The 15,358-nt window shown below is 41.7% G+C and overlaps 1 protein-coding gene across 1 annotated transcript in view; it reads left to right on the forward strand.

The window, feature by feature from the left end:
* EPHA4 (EPH receptor A4) overlaps positions 1-15,358 on the forward strand; it is a 94,919-nt gene that overhangs the window by 74,586 nt on the left and 4,975 nt on the right. The window contains exons 9-16 of the mRNA XM_084530285.1: positions 1,350-1,408; positions 2,212-2,325; positions 2,506-2,691; positions 6,489-6,550; positions 7,093-7,302; positions 9,860-10,009; positions 12,394-12,587; positions 15,022-15,177. Of these exons, the coding sequence (XP_084386411.1) occupies positions 1,350-1,408; positions 2,212-2,325; positions 2,506-2,691; positions 6,489-6,550; positions 7,093-7,302; positions 9,860-10,009; positions 12,394-12,587; positions 15,022-15,177 (1,131 nt within the window). The remainder of the gene's footprint in view (positions 1-1,349; positions 1,409-2,211; positions 2,326-2,505; positions 2,692-6,488; positions 6,551-7,092; positions 7,303-9,859; positions 10,010-12,393; positions 12,588-15,021; positions 15,178-15,358) is intronic.

The raw sequence follows: 15,358 nt of genomic DNA on the forward strand, positions 1-15,358 counted from the left end.
GACGGGAAGCTGCTGTTCCCTGCAGGCCGGGCAGAAGGGAAGGGAAACCAAGGCTCTCAAAGTCATATGTTTTCTCCAAATTTTAACCTCTTCATCTTGCATCTGCTGGTAGGTCTTTCTCTCACCCATTCTCATTTATCTCCTCTGCCTATTCACTGTTTTCAGAGATCTAACCCAGTCTCGGCCTGGTGCCCCAGTAGGCCTGGTCAGCTCCTGCCCCGCTCCAGGCAGTGGCTTGCACGTTGCAGGCACCACCAGTCTCACCGCCCTTCCTCTGGGCTTGGTTTCTCTTCCTTCCCTCTTCCTCACTCCAATTCAGACTCTTGACAGTGACTAACTGGGGTCTGATGTGTTGGGAGATTTGCTGCTGACTTCCATAGGGACAAGGAAGCTGAGGAGTAAACAACAACAAGCCCTTCTCTTTGGCAATGTCTGCTTTTGTGCCTGGTTCTGAATTTTCCATGAATACTCAAAATCAAATCTCTACATATACATGCCGTTAGATTTTGGGGAACTTCAAATCCCAATGCACATTTGGTTGAGCTACATATCCTCTCTATTGGATTAACCTCTTGCATTAACTTTTCTGAATACAGCTTGTCCATTGAAGTTTAAAGCTGGACTAATTAAATTTGGAACTGGATACAAAATCATGTGTGTACTTGTAGAAATAATAATCTATAGAATTAACATACTAAACTGTATTATTGTGTCCAACTCGGGCTTAGTAGAGGACCTCTGACATCAGGAGTTCTTTACTCCCCTCAGTTGTACAGTGATTAAAAGAATAAACAAAATCCTCAGGATCTGCATTTTTGATGGTCAGGTCTTTTTTTTGCTACCACCCTGATTTATGCATTAATAGACTGCTTCCACCTTTAAATTTGTAGTTGAAGAAGAGTGTTGGTATTGGCATTTGCCTAATTGGGTTTGAAAATCAATCTACCAAAACACCTCTGTTGTAGCATCTAAATCTATAGAAGTTCATGCTAAAAAGCAATTTAGTCCTTTTTTTTTTTTTTGCACACTATTGCAAATGTGCATTTGAAGAAAAAGTAGCTAGAACACAAGCTTTCTTTTCTTTGTTTAAATGCTGAGATGCAAATACGGAGATCTGTGTTTCCCCTAATGCTTTGTTGATGCCAATAACACTTAGAGCAGTTTGAGGAGAGGAGTCTCCTACCCTTCTGGAAAGTGTAAGTTGTGTCACGGGCTGTTGTAGGGGAGCTGCCAAGCACAGGTCGTGGCAGGTGCAAACAGCTCGAGTCTCGGCAGGTTAAGAAGACAGAGCTTGTCTCAAAGTAAGATATTTATTTTGAACTGTAATGTTCTTTTTTTTTGTCTGACAGGCGCAGTAAATACAGTAAGGCTAAGCAAGAGGCAGATGAGGAGAAACATTTGAACCAAGGTAAAAGGCAGTTGTGCTTGGTGCTTTTTTTTTTTTGGTTCAGTTCACAAAACATGTTCCATGTTCAGATGCTTGGCAAATAAGAGATGACATTCCTCATGAGATGAATATGTTTCTGTTTTCCTTGCTTCCCACCATCCTCCTTCCAAACTAGGCACTTTAGTAACAGGGGCAATAAAAGCATCTGGGTAAAATTTTTGAGTTGGGAGAAAGGTTCATGAAATTTTTCAATTATTCCTTTCCACTGAAAGATTTCTATTTCTATGAAAAACACGCTATCTAGGCTGTCTAGGCATGACTTTTCACCACAATATTCTGCAGAGGCAGTTTTTGGATGGACCTGAGGCAGTCCTGCAGGAAAGTAAATGTGAACTTTGCTGCCCTGTTTCTAGGACTGAATCCTACCATTACTTCCATTCCACTTATCCACTTACTAAAACGATTACCTGAGCTCTTGGATCCCAAAAAAGAAATGTGATGTCTTTTATTCTCACAGGTCTATGGCCAGGCCGTTGGCCTGGCAGTGATTGATGGCAATGACTCTTGAAATTCATTTATTGGCAAAAGTCTGTTTCCTTACGTCAATATTGGGAAATATTAAAGGATTACGTTAAAAAAAAAAATCACGTTGAGGAAAAAATACATTAAGGCCTTCCTTCTTTCATCAGTCATTCCTGGCTTACAGTACATTTTTATTGTGCACTCTCTTTGCTGTTGTATATCATTAAGGCTTCAGTCTCATATGTTATGTGTTCAGCAGCATGTAGATCAGTGACTTCAAATAAAACATTTCTGCCTTGCAGGTGTTAGAACATATGTGGATCCTTTTACATATGAGGATCCAAATCAAGCTGTGAGGGAATTTGCCAAAGAAATTGATGCCTCCTGCATAAAGATTGAAAAAGTTATTGGTGTGGGTAAGTGCCAGAACTTTTGCATTTTTTGCAGTAAATATAGTTTAAAATTTGTTTTTAGGAAACGTGGGATCCTGTGATCTTTGTATGACAGTTTCCCAGAATGAACCGATTTAACATCTTGACAGTACAAACATGTGCTCCATGCTCATGATCATGGATTCTTTTGCCTTTTTGCTTAAGGGGAATTTGGTGAAGTATGCAGTGGACGTCTCAAAGTACCAGGAAAAAGAGAGATCTGTGTTGCTATTAAGACCCTAAAAGCTGGTTACACTGATAAACAACGGAGAGACTTCCTGAGCGAGGCCAGCATCATGGGACAATTTGACCACCCCAATATCATCCACTTAGAAGGAGTAGTTACTAAATGTAAGTAGGTCATTTTCATGACAAGGCCAATTTAAAAGTCACTGAGAAATAAAGTCTGTGGGTGTTTTTTTCTTTTATTTTGCTGTTTTTTTACCCTCTTTCCTGTGAAATGACAGATGGAACAGATCCACTGATAGCTAATAGGAGGAAATCAGTGTGGGACAAGTCATTAATCTCGTTGTCAGCTATAAATGGGTTTATGGTTTCAAATGATACTCTATCTGTAGGCAGCTTGTACAAGATTTTGTAGGGGGAATTAATACAGCAGGGGTTCACTGTGTTTTTTTCCTTTTTGCTATGCCAAGCAGGCATCTTTCACATCTTTGCTAGTCTGAGCTGATTGTTACAGGATAGGCAAAAGCAGATGGTGAGCAAAGAATTTAAAATAGTTGGGAGAAAAATCCCAAAACAAAACTATGGAGTCATATGTTTAAGGTACAAAGCACAGATGTAAGGAGCAAGCCTTTGAAATGAAGTATTCTGTTTTAGTATGAAACTTTCTTATTTGTTTTTTTTTAATGATTTACAGGTGTGATAATTGCACTTTGCAGAAATTACCTGGCTGATTTTTTTGTTTGGTTTTTGGTTTTGTTTGATTAATTTTTTGCTTTATTTATTTATTTATTTTTGTTTAAGTCTGTTAGCATTCACTGTGCCATGAACCCTGCCTTAGAAAGACAAAGACAGAGCTTACCGGATGCTGTTTCCAGGCTTGAACTGAAAATACACCTGTGAGACAGATGCACTTGGGTCTGACTTGATGAAACACCACTGAAATGATGTAGTTGTTGTCCCTACTCCAACCGTACTAGGTGATGTGTTGGCAACGCCTGACACTGGTTGCTAATCCTAAGGGACCCTTTGGATATAGGGGTTCGTTCTCAGGGCAGAAAGAGCAAAAATGAAAGCAGACAGTGAGCTTGTGAGCTGCTGTTAGAGCAGGAGCTGTATGCTTATACTACCATGTAACGTTTCTGGACATCTCACCCCTCTAACAGTTGTGGGATGGGGCTTGTATTGAGTGTCACTGTTGGCTTTTCAGGATAAATTCTGCTAGGGAAAACAGGGGCTTGGGTTTCTTTTGCCTGTCGTTTACTGAAGGCCTCCCTCAAAACTGAAATTTAAAGTAATGCTCTGTTTAAATTTTTCAGGTCTGATTCTCGTCTCTCTTGTGTTGCTGTTGCTGTAACAAAGAGGGGGTGTTTGTGGTCAGCTCACAGTGCTCGCTGCAGGCAGTAATTTTTGAAGCACCTCGGTAAAAGCAAGGCAACATGGGAATCTTTATGTTGAAAACCTACTGAGGCTTGAACCCCCTTAGCTATTACGGCTTTAGCAGTTATAAATGGCTGTCTGCATTTGCATAATGCAGTTGTCACTGAATTAAAATGATTGGAAATTTTCACCGAGGAAGTAGCAGCCTGACCCAAGAACGCTTCATTGCCTGGCTCACAGTGAGCACTGCTCCTGCAGCAAGCCAGCTTGCTTACCTCAGAGCTCGCGTGTTTGGTAAACAGGGCTACTTAAGAAGACATTTATCTCAATTTCTCCATAGGTTTTCTGAATGCTGTGATAAATGAATGCATTTAATAAACTTAAAATTAAAATGTGAGATAAATAGTGGAGTAGGTGGGGGTTGAGGGGAGAGAGGCAGCAAAAAACCATGAATACATTATTGGCTGCTAGTCAAGTACTTTAATAATTGACTCACTGATGGTAACTTCTCCTCTCTCTTTCCCTCTTCTCTGCTAAAGAAGTGCCTGAGTAATGAAATTATGTGTTAATGCACTGAAAGAGTCTCCCTTTCTTCCTTTCTACGTTGACATAGTGTCTTTTGATTGAGGAAGGTTAATTAAAACTCATTTAGCTCTATTTGTTCAGTGGAAGCATTCCGGTCACAGTTGCAAAGGATAAATGAAACAATGACACATGCAGATTTGGTTGGAGTTTTCTTTCTTTTTACCAAAGAATGCTGGCAAAGGTGAATTAGAGAGAGGATATTATTTTATTACATCTCTGTCCGTAAGGATGCGAGTACTCAGCCAAGGTCACTAAGCCCTACATCCAGAATAGTTTGCTTTATGCCATACTGTCTCTCCCCTACTTTGTTCATGCAAATCAGAAAGGGTTCAGCTGCCAGGCTGGCATTTCAGAGGCGTGCCAGTTTGCTTGTGACCAAAACACTAAGATTTTTGATACTGGTTGGAAAGGGGAAGGGGAATCGGAACAGTAAGTGGCCTACAAAGGCTAGATTGAAACTGGAAAGGTGAACTAAATTAATGATAGGTGAAATACGTGATGTGTCTCACATATATGTTGGTCTAACTGAAATGATGTAAAACCAGTCAGTAGTCCTCGTAGTACATTGTTTTCTAACCCCCAAAAAAGAATAAAAGGACTGCTTCAAAAAGGGAAATCCCTGAAAAATAAAGGGAAAATCATCTTGATGAAAAACTCACTGAGATATAAATGAGGATGGGAACTTTTGGTGCTAAAATATTGCATGTTTTCAAACCATGTTGTTCTGGAGCAAAGACTTGCTGGTGCAGTTGCTCAGCAGTTCTGAAATGTGATACCAAGACAGAATTGAGCTATGTGCAGTCTGTGATGTGTCCGTCGATCCCTTCTGTTTTCACAATGTTTTTGTCTTCAGAGCTGACACAGGAAGTACAAGAGCAGCATTTCTCTTGGTCAGTGCCTTTTATATAGGAAGAAACTTGCTAGTTCGAGTAGCTAAAACAAACAGCTGGGTTGCCATGCCAGCCTGGTGTTGATGATAAGGTGATCCCCTGACTTCAGGTGGGCTTAACAGTGCTCATCTTGGCACTGGGCTCCTGCCATTCTGTCTCTGACCTTCTCTCCTCCCATTGCTCACTTTTAGAATGGAGGTGATACTGGATCCTTTTCTGCAAATACCCAGATGCTGAATGTGGAGCATAATGAACCCCTTGAAATAATTAGTGTTACTTGTATGTACCTAAATGCTTCCAGTTTCAGCTTTGTATGACTTTGTAAAGCACTTGAGGCAACATCAAGCATTACTTAGATATCTGCTGTTATTTATAGGCAGCAGAGTGCCTAGAAAGCATCCCCATGTCAGCAAAGTTGCATCATATTTCTCTTCAGGCTTGGTTCTCTGTATTGCAGAGGGGAAAGCTGAGTGCTGCTGAAGCATCTTACCTCATGTGACACAACTCATTGAATCATTTATCCTGTAGTTGAATTCATGAGGCAAATGGCTTTGGCTCATTTATAAATAACAAGAGACAAAGGATTCAGACTCGAGACAGAGAAAGTTGAGAGGAACAGTTTGTATTTTGCACTCTTGTCTTCGAGTACCTTGTAGCTGCTGACAGCTTCTAACTCGCCTAAAGCGTTGATCTTTTGAAAGAGAGGGAGACGAAAGCGTTCATGAATTCCATTTTAGAAAAGGAAAGCTTTCTAGTCTGTAAGCAATTTAATTACAGTAAAGATTTTTGTCAAGTTTGAACGGATCTTTTTTTCTGAGCTCTCGATTATCAATTCATGTATTCCTTAGAGACCAGGAGCCACTTTAGTTAAAGACCTTGTCAATGAGTCAGACGAAGGGTTAACCTTCCAGATGGGGCTCTTTGAATGTTCCCAACCTATAATATTTCTTCCCTTGCTCCCCACAGCTGAGGCATAAGCTTGGTGCTTTCCAAATTAAATGAGATTGTGCAAGACAGGTGTCTTGGCAGTAAAATCATGTGCAACCCATTTTTATCCCATTAACATTGGCGTTCATCAAGAAATTGTGTTTTTCTTTCTGTGAACTCTAGGTAAACCGGTAATGATCATAACTGAGTACATGGAGAACGGCTCCTTGGATGCCTTCCTCAGGGTAGGTGATTTCTTCATAATAAGCTAAAGAGATTTTATATTGGGAAATGTCTTATGGTTTCTTTTTTGGTTCTGGTTTGCCGAGGGATACTGAAAATTCAGCTTTCTAAAAGAAATTATGGTTGTACTTGGGAAATTCTGTCTCTTTTCTGGTGTTGTTCCTATCAAAAACACAGAGTAAATGCAATGTGGATGAATACAGAATAAATGTGATGTTTAAAATAGCAGGGTCTTAAATAATCCATGTTTAATGGGAACGGATTTGATTTTCTCCATTTTTGAAAGCACTGCAATGCTATAGACTCATTAAAGCTGGATATATAGCAACCCAGATACTGCATCAGTGGAAGCTGTGACAAAACCTCTAAGTTTGTACATTACGGGTGAATTATAGACGCTAGTCAGGAGAGTGGGGACATAACATAGCATTTTATTTGAGAGAAGATGGGGATCCAGCGATATTCTCTTGGCCAATTTCAGCAATGGCAATAATGTAGCTTTTAGCTTAATGCTATGTGATTTTCTTCCTTTCCCCATCCGCAGAAGAATGATGGCAGATTTACAGTAATCCAGTTGGTAGGGATGCTTCGAGGCATTGGCTCAGGAATGAAGTATCTGTCTGACATGAGCTATGTGCATCGGGATCTAGCTGCTCGAAACATACTAGTCAACAGCAACTTGGTCTGCAAAGTGTCTGACTTTGGCATGTCCCGTGTCTTGGAAGATGACCCCGAGGCAGCTTACACCACACGGGTAAGGAGGGAGAGAAAACGTCCAGTGGGTTTTCTTGCCTACCTGATGTTTTTGTGTGACTGTGTGAGAGGTGACAATGGTTTGTTTTGAAATAATCTCAGTCATAAAGTTAAACCTATATCACAGCATAAAAATCAACATTGGCCCAGACTCCGTAACTGCTATAAATTGATGTAGTGTTATTGCTCCATCAATGGCTACATCAGTATTTCTTCTCTGAGATTGTGACCAATGTACTCCTCTGGTTTCCTCAGTGTGCTAGGAGTGCGTGACAAGAATCTGATGCCAGAAATGAGAGCCTGGGCTTCTATTCCTTCTGATATCTACACATAAGCATAATTATTTGCAACTGACTAGTCCCAGTGAGGTTTCGTACAGCAAGTCTAGATATGCTACCAAAAAAAAAAAAAGAGTTAAAAATAAATAAATAAATAAATCAACTTTTGCTCATCTCGTAACTTTGACTCCAAATAATTTGGGCTGGGAATAGCATTGGGCCTGCCTTCCCAAGCTTGGAGGTAGTAAATGCTTTTGCCTCACTTTTTGTTTGTTTATTTATTTGTTTCTTTCCTGTTTTGTCTATATTTCCCTGCATCCCACTAATTTTGCTCAGCCATTTTAATATGCTGCATGTGGAATAGTGCTAATGCAAGTACTTGTGGCCACGGAACAACATCTCGACTGTTACCAACCTTTGTACCAATACCTCTGTAATTAACATGTGTGTGGAAAAAAATCTCAGTTTATAAAGTCTCTTTTTTAAATTGCTTATTTTCTTCATTTTTAAATATCTGCCATTCTCCATCTGTTCTCCCTAGCGCAGAGTTTGTTTGCAGCGCTCACATTTTGCAGTTTAATCCCAGCACACATCCTTTAATGGATTCACATTCATTACAGGGAAAGATAGACTTGGATAGTATTAAATGCTGGGCAACCTTCGTGTTTCTCACTTTTAAGGATGGCAAGTGGAAAAAGCAGAAGCAGAGGTCTGGAAAGCTGCATTCAGGGAAATCAAAGTTTAGGCAACAAAAAGACAAGAAAGAAATGATTGAAAAGCCTCCCTTTGAATGTAGTGAGTGCAGATACAGTATTATGTTTGTACTCGAGTAAACTAGAGGGAATCAATGCAATTTGCATCACAGTGCATTGTCTTCATTTGGTATCAGCAATGAAGGATCAGGAAAATTTGGATAAACTCCACTGTACTCAAGCAGATAAATAAAAGGAGCTTATTGACAATTTTTAGAATGATGACCATGTATAAACAATGTTTACGCATCTGTGTCTGAAGGGGGGAGTAGAGCTTTTTCATAACCAGAAATGATGCAGTCAAATGCAATTTTTAAAGCATCCTTTCTTAAGAGAATGGTGCATTCTGCTCCCCGTTAGTAACATCTCATTAAAGTGAAAGCATCCTGTAGCCCCATGAGGCACTTACTGCTGCGAACTGATTCACAGAGGGTCTGATGCAAAGGCCAAAGGAGCCAGAAGAAGGACCCCTTTTGATTTCAGTTGGCTTTGGAACGAGTCCATGTTAAACACTTGAGAGAGATACTAGGACAATAAGCCATTAAGCATGCACATGCTGCACTCAATTTTGGATAAAAACTATCTACAGGATTGCTGAGGAAAAAAATTACCAAAATAAACTTAATCAAAAAAGCATAAAAGCAAATGAAAAAAATAAATGAAATCTTTGTTCGGCTTAAGTCATTCCCCGGATGAAACTGCAGGAAACCAAAAGCTCAATTAAAAACACCTTGCATATTAGCATAAACAAGAGGAGAAGTCTGTGGCCTGGGATCACTCAGCTAACGCAAAATCAGATAAACAGGATGGAGAGAGCTCCTTTTAAAGCAGCGCAGGACCGCAGTGGCCTGGGTCAGGTGCCCAAGTGTCCTTACTTGTGTAGAAAGGAGTACTGTAACAAGAGGCAGCTCTCTCCAACCGGTACCAAAAGCAACTCTGCAACCTGCTCTGGTGTGGGACTGGGAGAGCCCAGGGGTTGCTCGCCTTCTCACATCTCTGGTAGGAGCTGGGACATTGCCCGTGGGAAACACCCCAGTATTCATAAATCTTTGCAGTTTATCCTCCCTTTATTTTACCTTTTTGAAAAGCAAAACGGTTATAATCCCATTTCTTTCTGAAACAGGCCAAACAGGTCAGACAGGCAAGCAAGGAAATAGCAATTAACAGCATATACTTACTTGGTTTGTCAACCAAATCTCCGAAATACACTTCGTACAACTCCTGGCTTTTTCTCATGCTTCGGCATAGCCCTGAGCAGAGATCTTGTAGAGGACTGATAAAAATACACTTAACAATGTCCTGGTTCCCCTCCATGTGACTAAAGAAAACAGACGGGCAGCATTGCCTCCTGGTTGGATGTGACAGTTTTATGGCACGGAAAAGGGAAAGTGAAGGCCTTTTAAAGAATAATCTGGAATTGCATACAGGAAACCATTTTGTATTTGGAATGGCAATGTGGAACAGTGTCAGCCACGCACGTGACGGGGTCAGTGACTCACTAGCCTGCGTTTTCTTTTATTTGTGACAGGGTGGCAAGATCCCTATCAGGTGGACTGCACCAGAGGCGATTGCCTACCGTAAATTTACATCGGCGAGCGATGTGTGGAGCTACGGCATCGTCATGTGGGAAGTGATGTCCTACGGAGAGAGGCCTTACTGGGATATGTCCAATCAAGATGTGAGTTTCCCTCTGAGGCTTCGTCTTCTTCTTCTCTCCCTTTCTTCCCCCACACCTTTATCTTTTTCTGTAGATGTTCCCTGATGTGTTTCTGTGTCTGTTGCTGTGCTGTTATAAAACACTCCAGGTTTTTAAAAGGTTATCATGAGTGGTGGATTCGTTTTCCCGGGGAACCTCTCCAGAGTAAAGAGTTCCCTGAATACTTCAAGTGTCACCTGTAAGGTAATGGGGGATTCTCTAGTTAGGATCTAACTTGTGCACATATCTTTCTTCTTTTCTTTTTTTTTAAGGAAAATTATTAATCAGTTAAAGAAAACAGAGGACAGAGGAGAGTGGAGAAAAGGGAAATGAATGTGTTTAAACTATTAGATCATAACACTGTAAAGAGAAGGAAAAGTTGAATATTGATTTTAAATCTCAAGTTTATTGAAAATCTATATGAAAAAACACTTGAATTTAATGGGGTTTCCTATTAGTAGTTAATTCTTCAAACCCCAGAATGCTTGTAATTCTTCCAGATAATTTTATTTCTTGTAGGAAATCTGAAACAACACATCCAAAATCCAATTCTGATTATCAGAGCATCCTTGTGACAATTGCATAGGTGCCCCCTGAGGACATTAAAGAGCAGCTTTCCTAAATGACCGTTCTTAAATTATGTATGTCCTGTTTAAGTGTACCATCTGGACTACTTCAGTGTATTCCAAGAGGGACCGCACACAACGGCTGCTATTCCAGAAGAATATTTAGTATTAATACTAATAAGAGCTTTTGCTAATAGATTTTTTATTAAATTAAAAAAAAATCCAGTGGAAACGAGACATAGATTATCCATAATACTTTTCCCATGGAATTTGCAAACATACAAAGGAAGAAAAAAATGTTAATCTGAATATATATGGTCATGGGAGTGGTTAAGTCATTTTACAAGTCATCTGCTTTCTTATGTAGAGCCGAAACATTTTCAAAGAGTGTCTAGATGTGATGGCATTTAATCTAAACAGGGGGATGTAATTTTAATTTCCTTCTGATGTGAAATGTCTCTTCTGGCACCCAATCTTGCCTTCCTTTGCTAAGAGGAAGTCATCAAGACTTAGCAAGAAAATAAAACACCAGATGTGTCTGAGTTATATCAGGCATGTCTACACAACACAGCGAAGCTCAGTGCAAAAACCACGGAGCTGACATACTAGGCTGAGACACACTGCAAATGTGCAGTGCTAGACCATGTCAAACAGTCTGAACAGGACAGTCAAAGCCAACAACACTGTCTCTGCATCCCCTTTTTAGTACCTGGCGTAGACATACCATGTTTTTTCTCCTTAACAGCAGTGAAAGCCGTGCTTTCACGACAAAGCAGAAGTGGATTTGAAATTATTCTCCATGTCTGTTGAATAAAGAGGAGGCAAAAGGATCTTCTTACTTCCTGAATTTGTCAAAACCACTTTGCGGTCACTGATTAGCTGCTAATAGTGCAAGCATTTTCCCCCCACTCTGTTCTCCCAGTGGGTTTTAGCCTCTAATTGGACAAGACGAGAAGGAGGGAATTTAGTGCAATTCAGTCCCTCTGCACTCCTGGTCTTTAGTCTCTTGGTGAATCCTGCCAGGAAACTCATATTGATTAAGGCCTGAAGGCTCCTCAGCAAGTCCCTGTCATCTCAGAATGGAGCCCTGGTCATGTCCCTTTCTCCTGAGAGAACTAACACGCCATCAAAGTGCTGAGCTCTGGAGCTGTCTCTGGAGGGTTCAAAACGCCAGCAGCTTGCAGTTTTTCTGGATCCTATTAAGTATGAGTTGCGTAAGTGAGCTGCTGCATTGGACTACAGTAACTTTCTTTGTAAAGTTGCACCAAAAGGTTCCTATCTCTGAGTTTCTTTGAAATGCACAGTGTTGAGCGAACAAGTTCTCCACAGGCCTGTATTACTGACAGAGACGAGCTAGCCCAGGAGAAGAGGAAGGAGGGGATGATCTGCTGTCCCCTAAAAATTATGGGAAAATGTTCATCACCAGCATAACTATGTACCCCAAACTGAAGATTCGTTGTAGATCTATTGCTTTGCCGACTTTCTGTGCATTGAGGACAGTTTTGCCTTCTTTTCTATTTTGTCTTCCCTTTATCCCATGATGTTCTTTCATGGTACGTTGCTGTGTTGTATCTGATGCCTGCTTTCGATGTTGTACCCTTTTAGTTTTGAACTGTTGAGGAGAAATGGCAGTACTGAGACCACCAACTGCTTGAGTCCGAGTGCAATCTTCCATATTGTTTCACTTAATCATGGATTTGTTTCCATATTTCAGATTGCCCTAGGATAAATGATACTCAGCTGGTAGATGTGAGTAGTCTCTGATGTTCTCTAATGTCTTCCTAATTGTGCCATTTGCAGGTTATTAAAGCCATTGAAGAAGGGTATCGGTTGCCACCCCCAATGGACTGCCCCATTGCTCTCCATCAGCTGATGCTAGACTGCTGGCAGAAGGAGCGCAGCGACAGGCCTAAATTTGGACAGATCGTCAACATGCTGGACAAACTCATCCGCAACCCCAACAGCCTGAAGAGGACGGGCAGCGAGAGCTCCAGGTCAGCTGTGCCTTTGTGTCGGTGATGTATGGGGCAGCAGAGTGGAGGTGACAGGCAGAGCTGCAAGTCACCCCGGCTGCCGCTCTGGGATCAGAGCGTGCCCTGCCCAGCCAGGCTGCGCAGCAGGCGCTGCGCTGTGCAAGAGAGCACAGGGCTTCCTGGCACGCCGCCGAGCCCAGCTGGGCACCTCAGCCTCTCCTCGCTCTGTGAGAAGGAAAGTCAAATGAGCTGCATCGCACCAGCGCTGGCCAGGTTTTTAACACAGTCTAAAGTAAATCCTGGAAAAGTTCTGATGCGGGCAAGCCCTGTTTGCGGCGTCTTCCCCTCTCCCACCTCAGTAAAAGGGCTCGAAGGGGTTTCCTTAACGCAATGTAGGTAACAAGAGTGATGTGGTTTTCTGCAGGAAAAGTACATCATCAAGTTTTATAAACCCTAGATTTGTGTAGGATTTGCAAATGAGCATTATGGCATTACAGCCAACACCTTGCGGGCATTGGGAAGGTGTGGATTAATTTTTATGTGAATTTGAATTTAATTTTGTGGAAAGCCAGTTTCATGTCTCCACTGATCCCACATTACTTTTGTGTTTTGTTTGCTGAGCATGGTATACCTGGTGCGTGCAAAAGAAGCACAGTAGGAAGGAAACTCCCAGAGTTATAGAAACAACAAATCTTTGTTGGGACAGATCAGCAGTTTGTTTGAGCTGATGAAACACTGCTGAAGTAATAGGAGCCGAACTAATTTACACCAAGTTTGCTCTGTTGTTTAAATGCCTTTGGTTTGTAAGGTGAATTTGCTTACAGCAACTGTGGAGAAAAGCTTAGCAGGGAAGAAACAAAGGGAAGATAAGAGAAGAATATTTTTCAGAAGAAGAGAAGGTGCAAAAAAGACTGTTGGGCAATACAAAATTCAGCTTCTTGATACAGTGAAGGAATAACAGGGGCCAGAGAGGTTCAGATTCAGCCTCCAACAGAAGCTGGAAAACATTCTGGAAAAGGCTATTTTATTTTTTTTAAGTCCCAGGTCCTTTTGGGACTCTTACCTACAATTAGCATTATCTGAAGAGGGATTATTAATCCCATGAGGCCAGTGTCACCAGATACATTCCAAACGGCCCTAATTGCAGTGATAGCCTGGCAAACATTGTATCCGCCCTCGAGACTTAAATAATTGACATGGTGAGAATCACGATATGATCTGCTATGATAATCTGAGCATTGCCGTATCAACCTTCTCCATTTTGCTTTGCTTCCAGCTCACAGGTGCTTTCTGTAAATACATGTATTTTGCAAAAGTTCAAGACCTGTTCAAGGCCATTCCACGTGCACAACTGTTTTTAGATGCTTTTATTTCTTTTCTTTGGAATACGGATTTCAAATTTGCATAAAACTTTATTAATATAATATATGACTTTATAAGTGAAGCATAATTGTATATAATTAGGTTGCCATCACCGGTCTTGTGTGAGATAGTGTAAGCGAGCCGTACCAAGCCCTGCCGCCACGCACGCAGTGCCGTAGGCAGCACTTAGCTCTGCTGTTGCACACCTCATCTTTGATGATGCGCGTTCCCAAATAAACTGCGAGATGATAATTGTTGGGGTTAGATAGACAGGAGTAATTAATAATGGCTTAATGAGACGGTGTGATTTACAATATACATGAAAAATTAAATGAGATACTAATAAGTGGAGCGAATTTTGTGAAAATAGTTATTTGCAAATCTGTGCAAGGCCAAATGAGAAGCACATTCCATGGTGCAAACAAAGATCAAAGCCCGCGTCAGTCCGCCAGTGCTGGCACACGTGCTGGTCAGGAATGGGCTGATTAAAGAGGGGATTAGCTCCCTGCTGGCCTGAGTTTGATTGAATGCACCCAGCTTGCCTGTGAACCTGGCTAGGAACAGGGCTTATCAGAACCCGCCCTGAGTTCTGCTCTCCAAACCCGTCTGTGGGGTTGCGAGCTCACCCTGCCCCTGCGCACACTCGGGTGGGGTTTCCATAGCTGCCGAGCTGGGGGCTGACACACGCGGGGCTGGCTCTGCCTTCCACTGCTGCCACTCAGACGCGGAGCCGGTCGGCCGAGCACGCCACGGCAATGCCATCTTTCTGGTGCCCGCAGCAAAAGCGTTTTCTAGGACTTTTGTTGCATCTGAGGTGGAAACTAAGCAGCGTGGTGGTTCAAGTTACGTATGAAAGCAAAAATAAAAACCTGAGGTCGAGTTCATTCTTGGCAAAAGTTGGCCCATTACTTGGTTAAGTTCCTTGCAGGTGATCTACTTGGCTGTCCAGAGAGCTACAAGTTTTGCTAGGCATGACTTGTCGCCCTTGCTTTTCCTAATAACTTAGAATAAGCATTGCAGAGACCAAAGCTGGGTTTGAAAGTCACGATGCGGCTGACGCAGTCTGTCTGTCCTTTTGCTGTTTGGCATGCAGGCCCAGCACAGCCCTGCTGGATCCCAGCTCCCCGGAGTTCTCGGCGGTTGTTTCTGTCGGTGACTGGCTCCAAGCCATTAAAATGGAGCGATACAAGGATAACTTCACAGCTGCTGGCTATACCACCCTAGAGGCTGTGGTGCATATGAACCAGGAGTAAGTACTCAGCGCTATAACAAAAAAACTGGTAAATCTGGATTTAATCAGCCTCCTTTGCTTTGTGCTGCATATCATTACACTCATTAAAGGAATGGAATGCCTTTCATTTGGACGGAGTATAACTTTAAAATGCCTCCACAATGCCTTCACTTATTTAATTAAACATTTCTGTACATCT

The sequence above is a fragment of the Aythya ferina genome (assembly GCF_964211825.1).
Source record: "Aythya ferina genome assembly, chromosome: 9".
Classification (NCBI taxonomy): domain Eukaryota; kingdom Metazoa; phylum Chordata; class Aves; order Anseriformes; family Anatidae; genus Aythya; species Aythya ferina.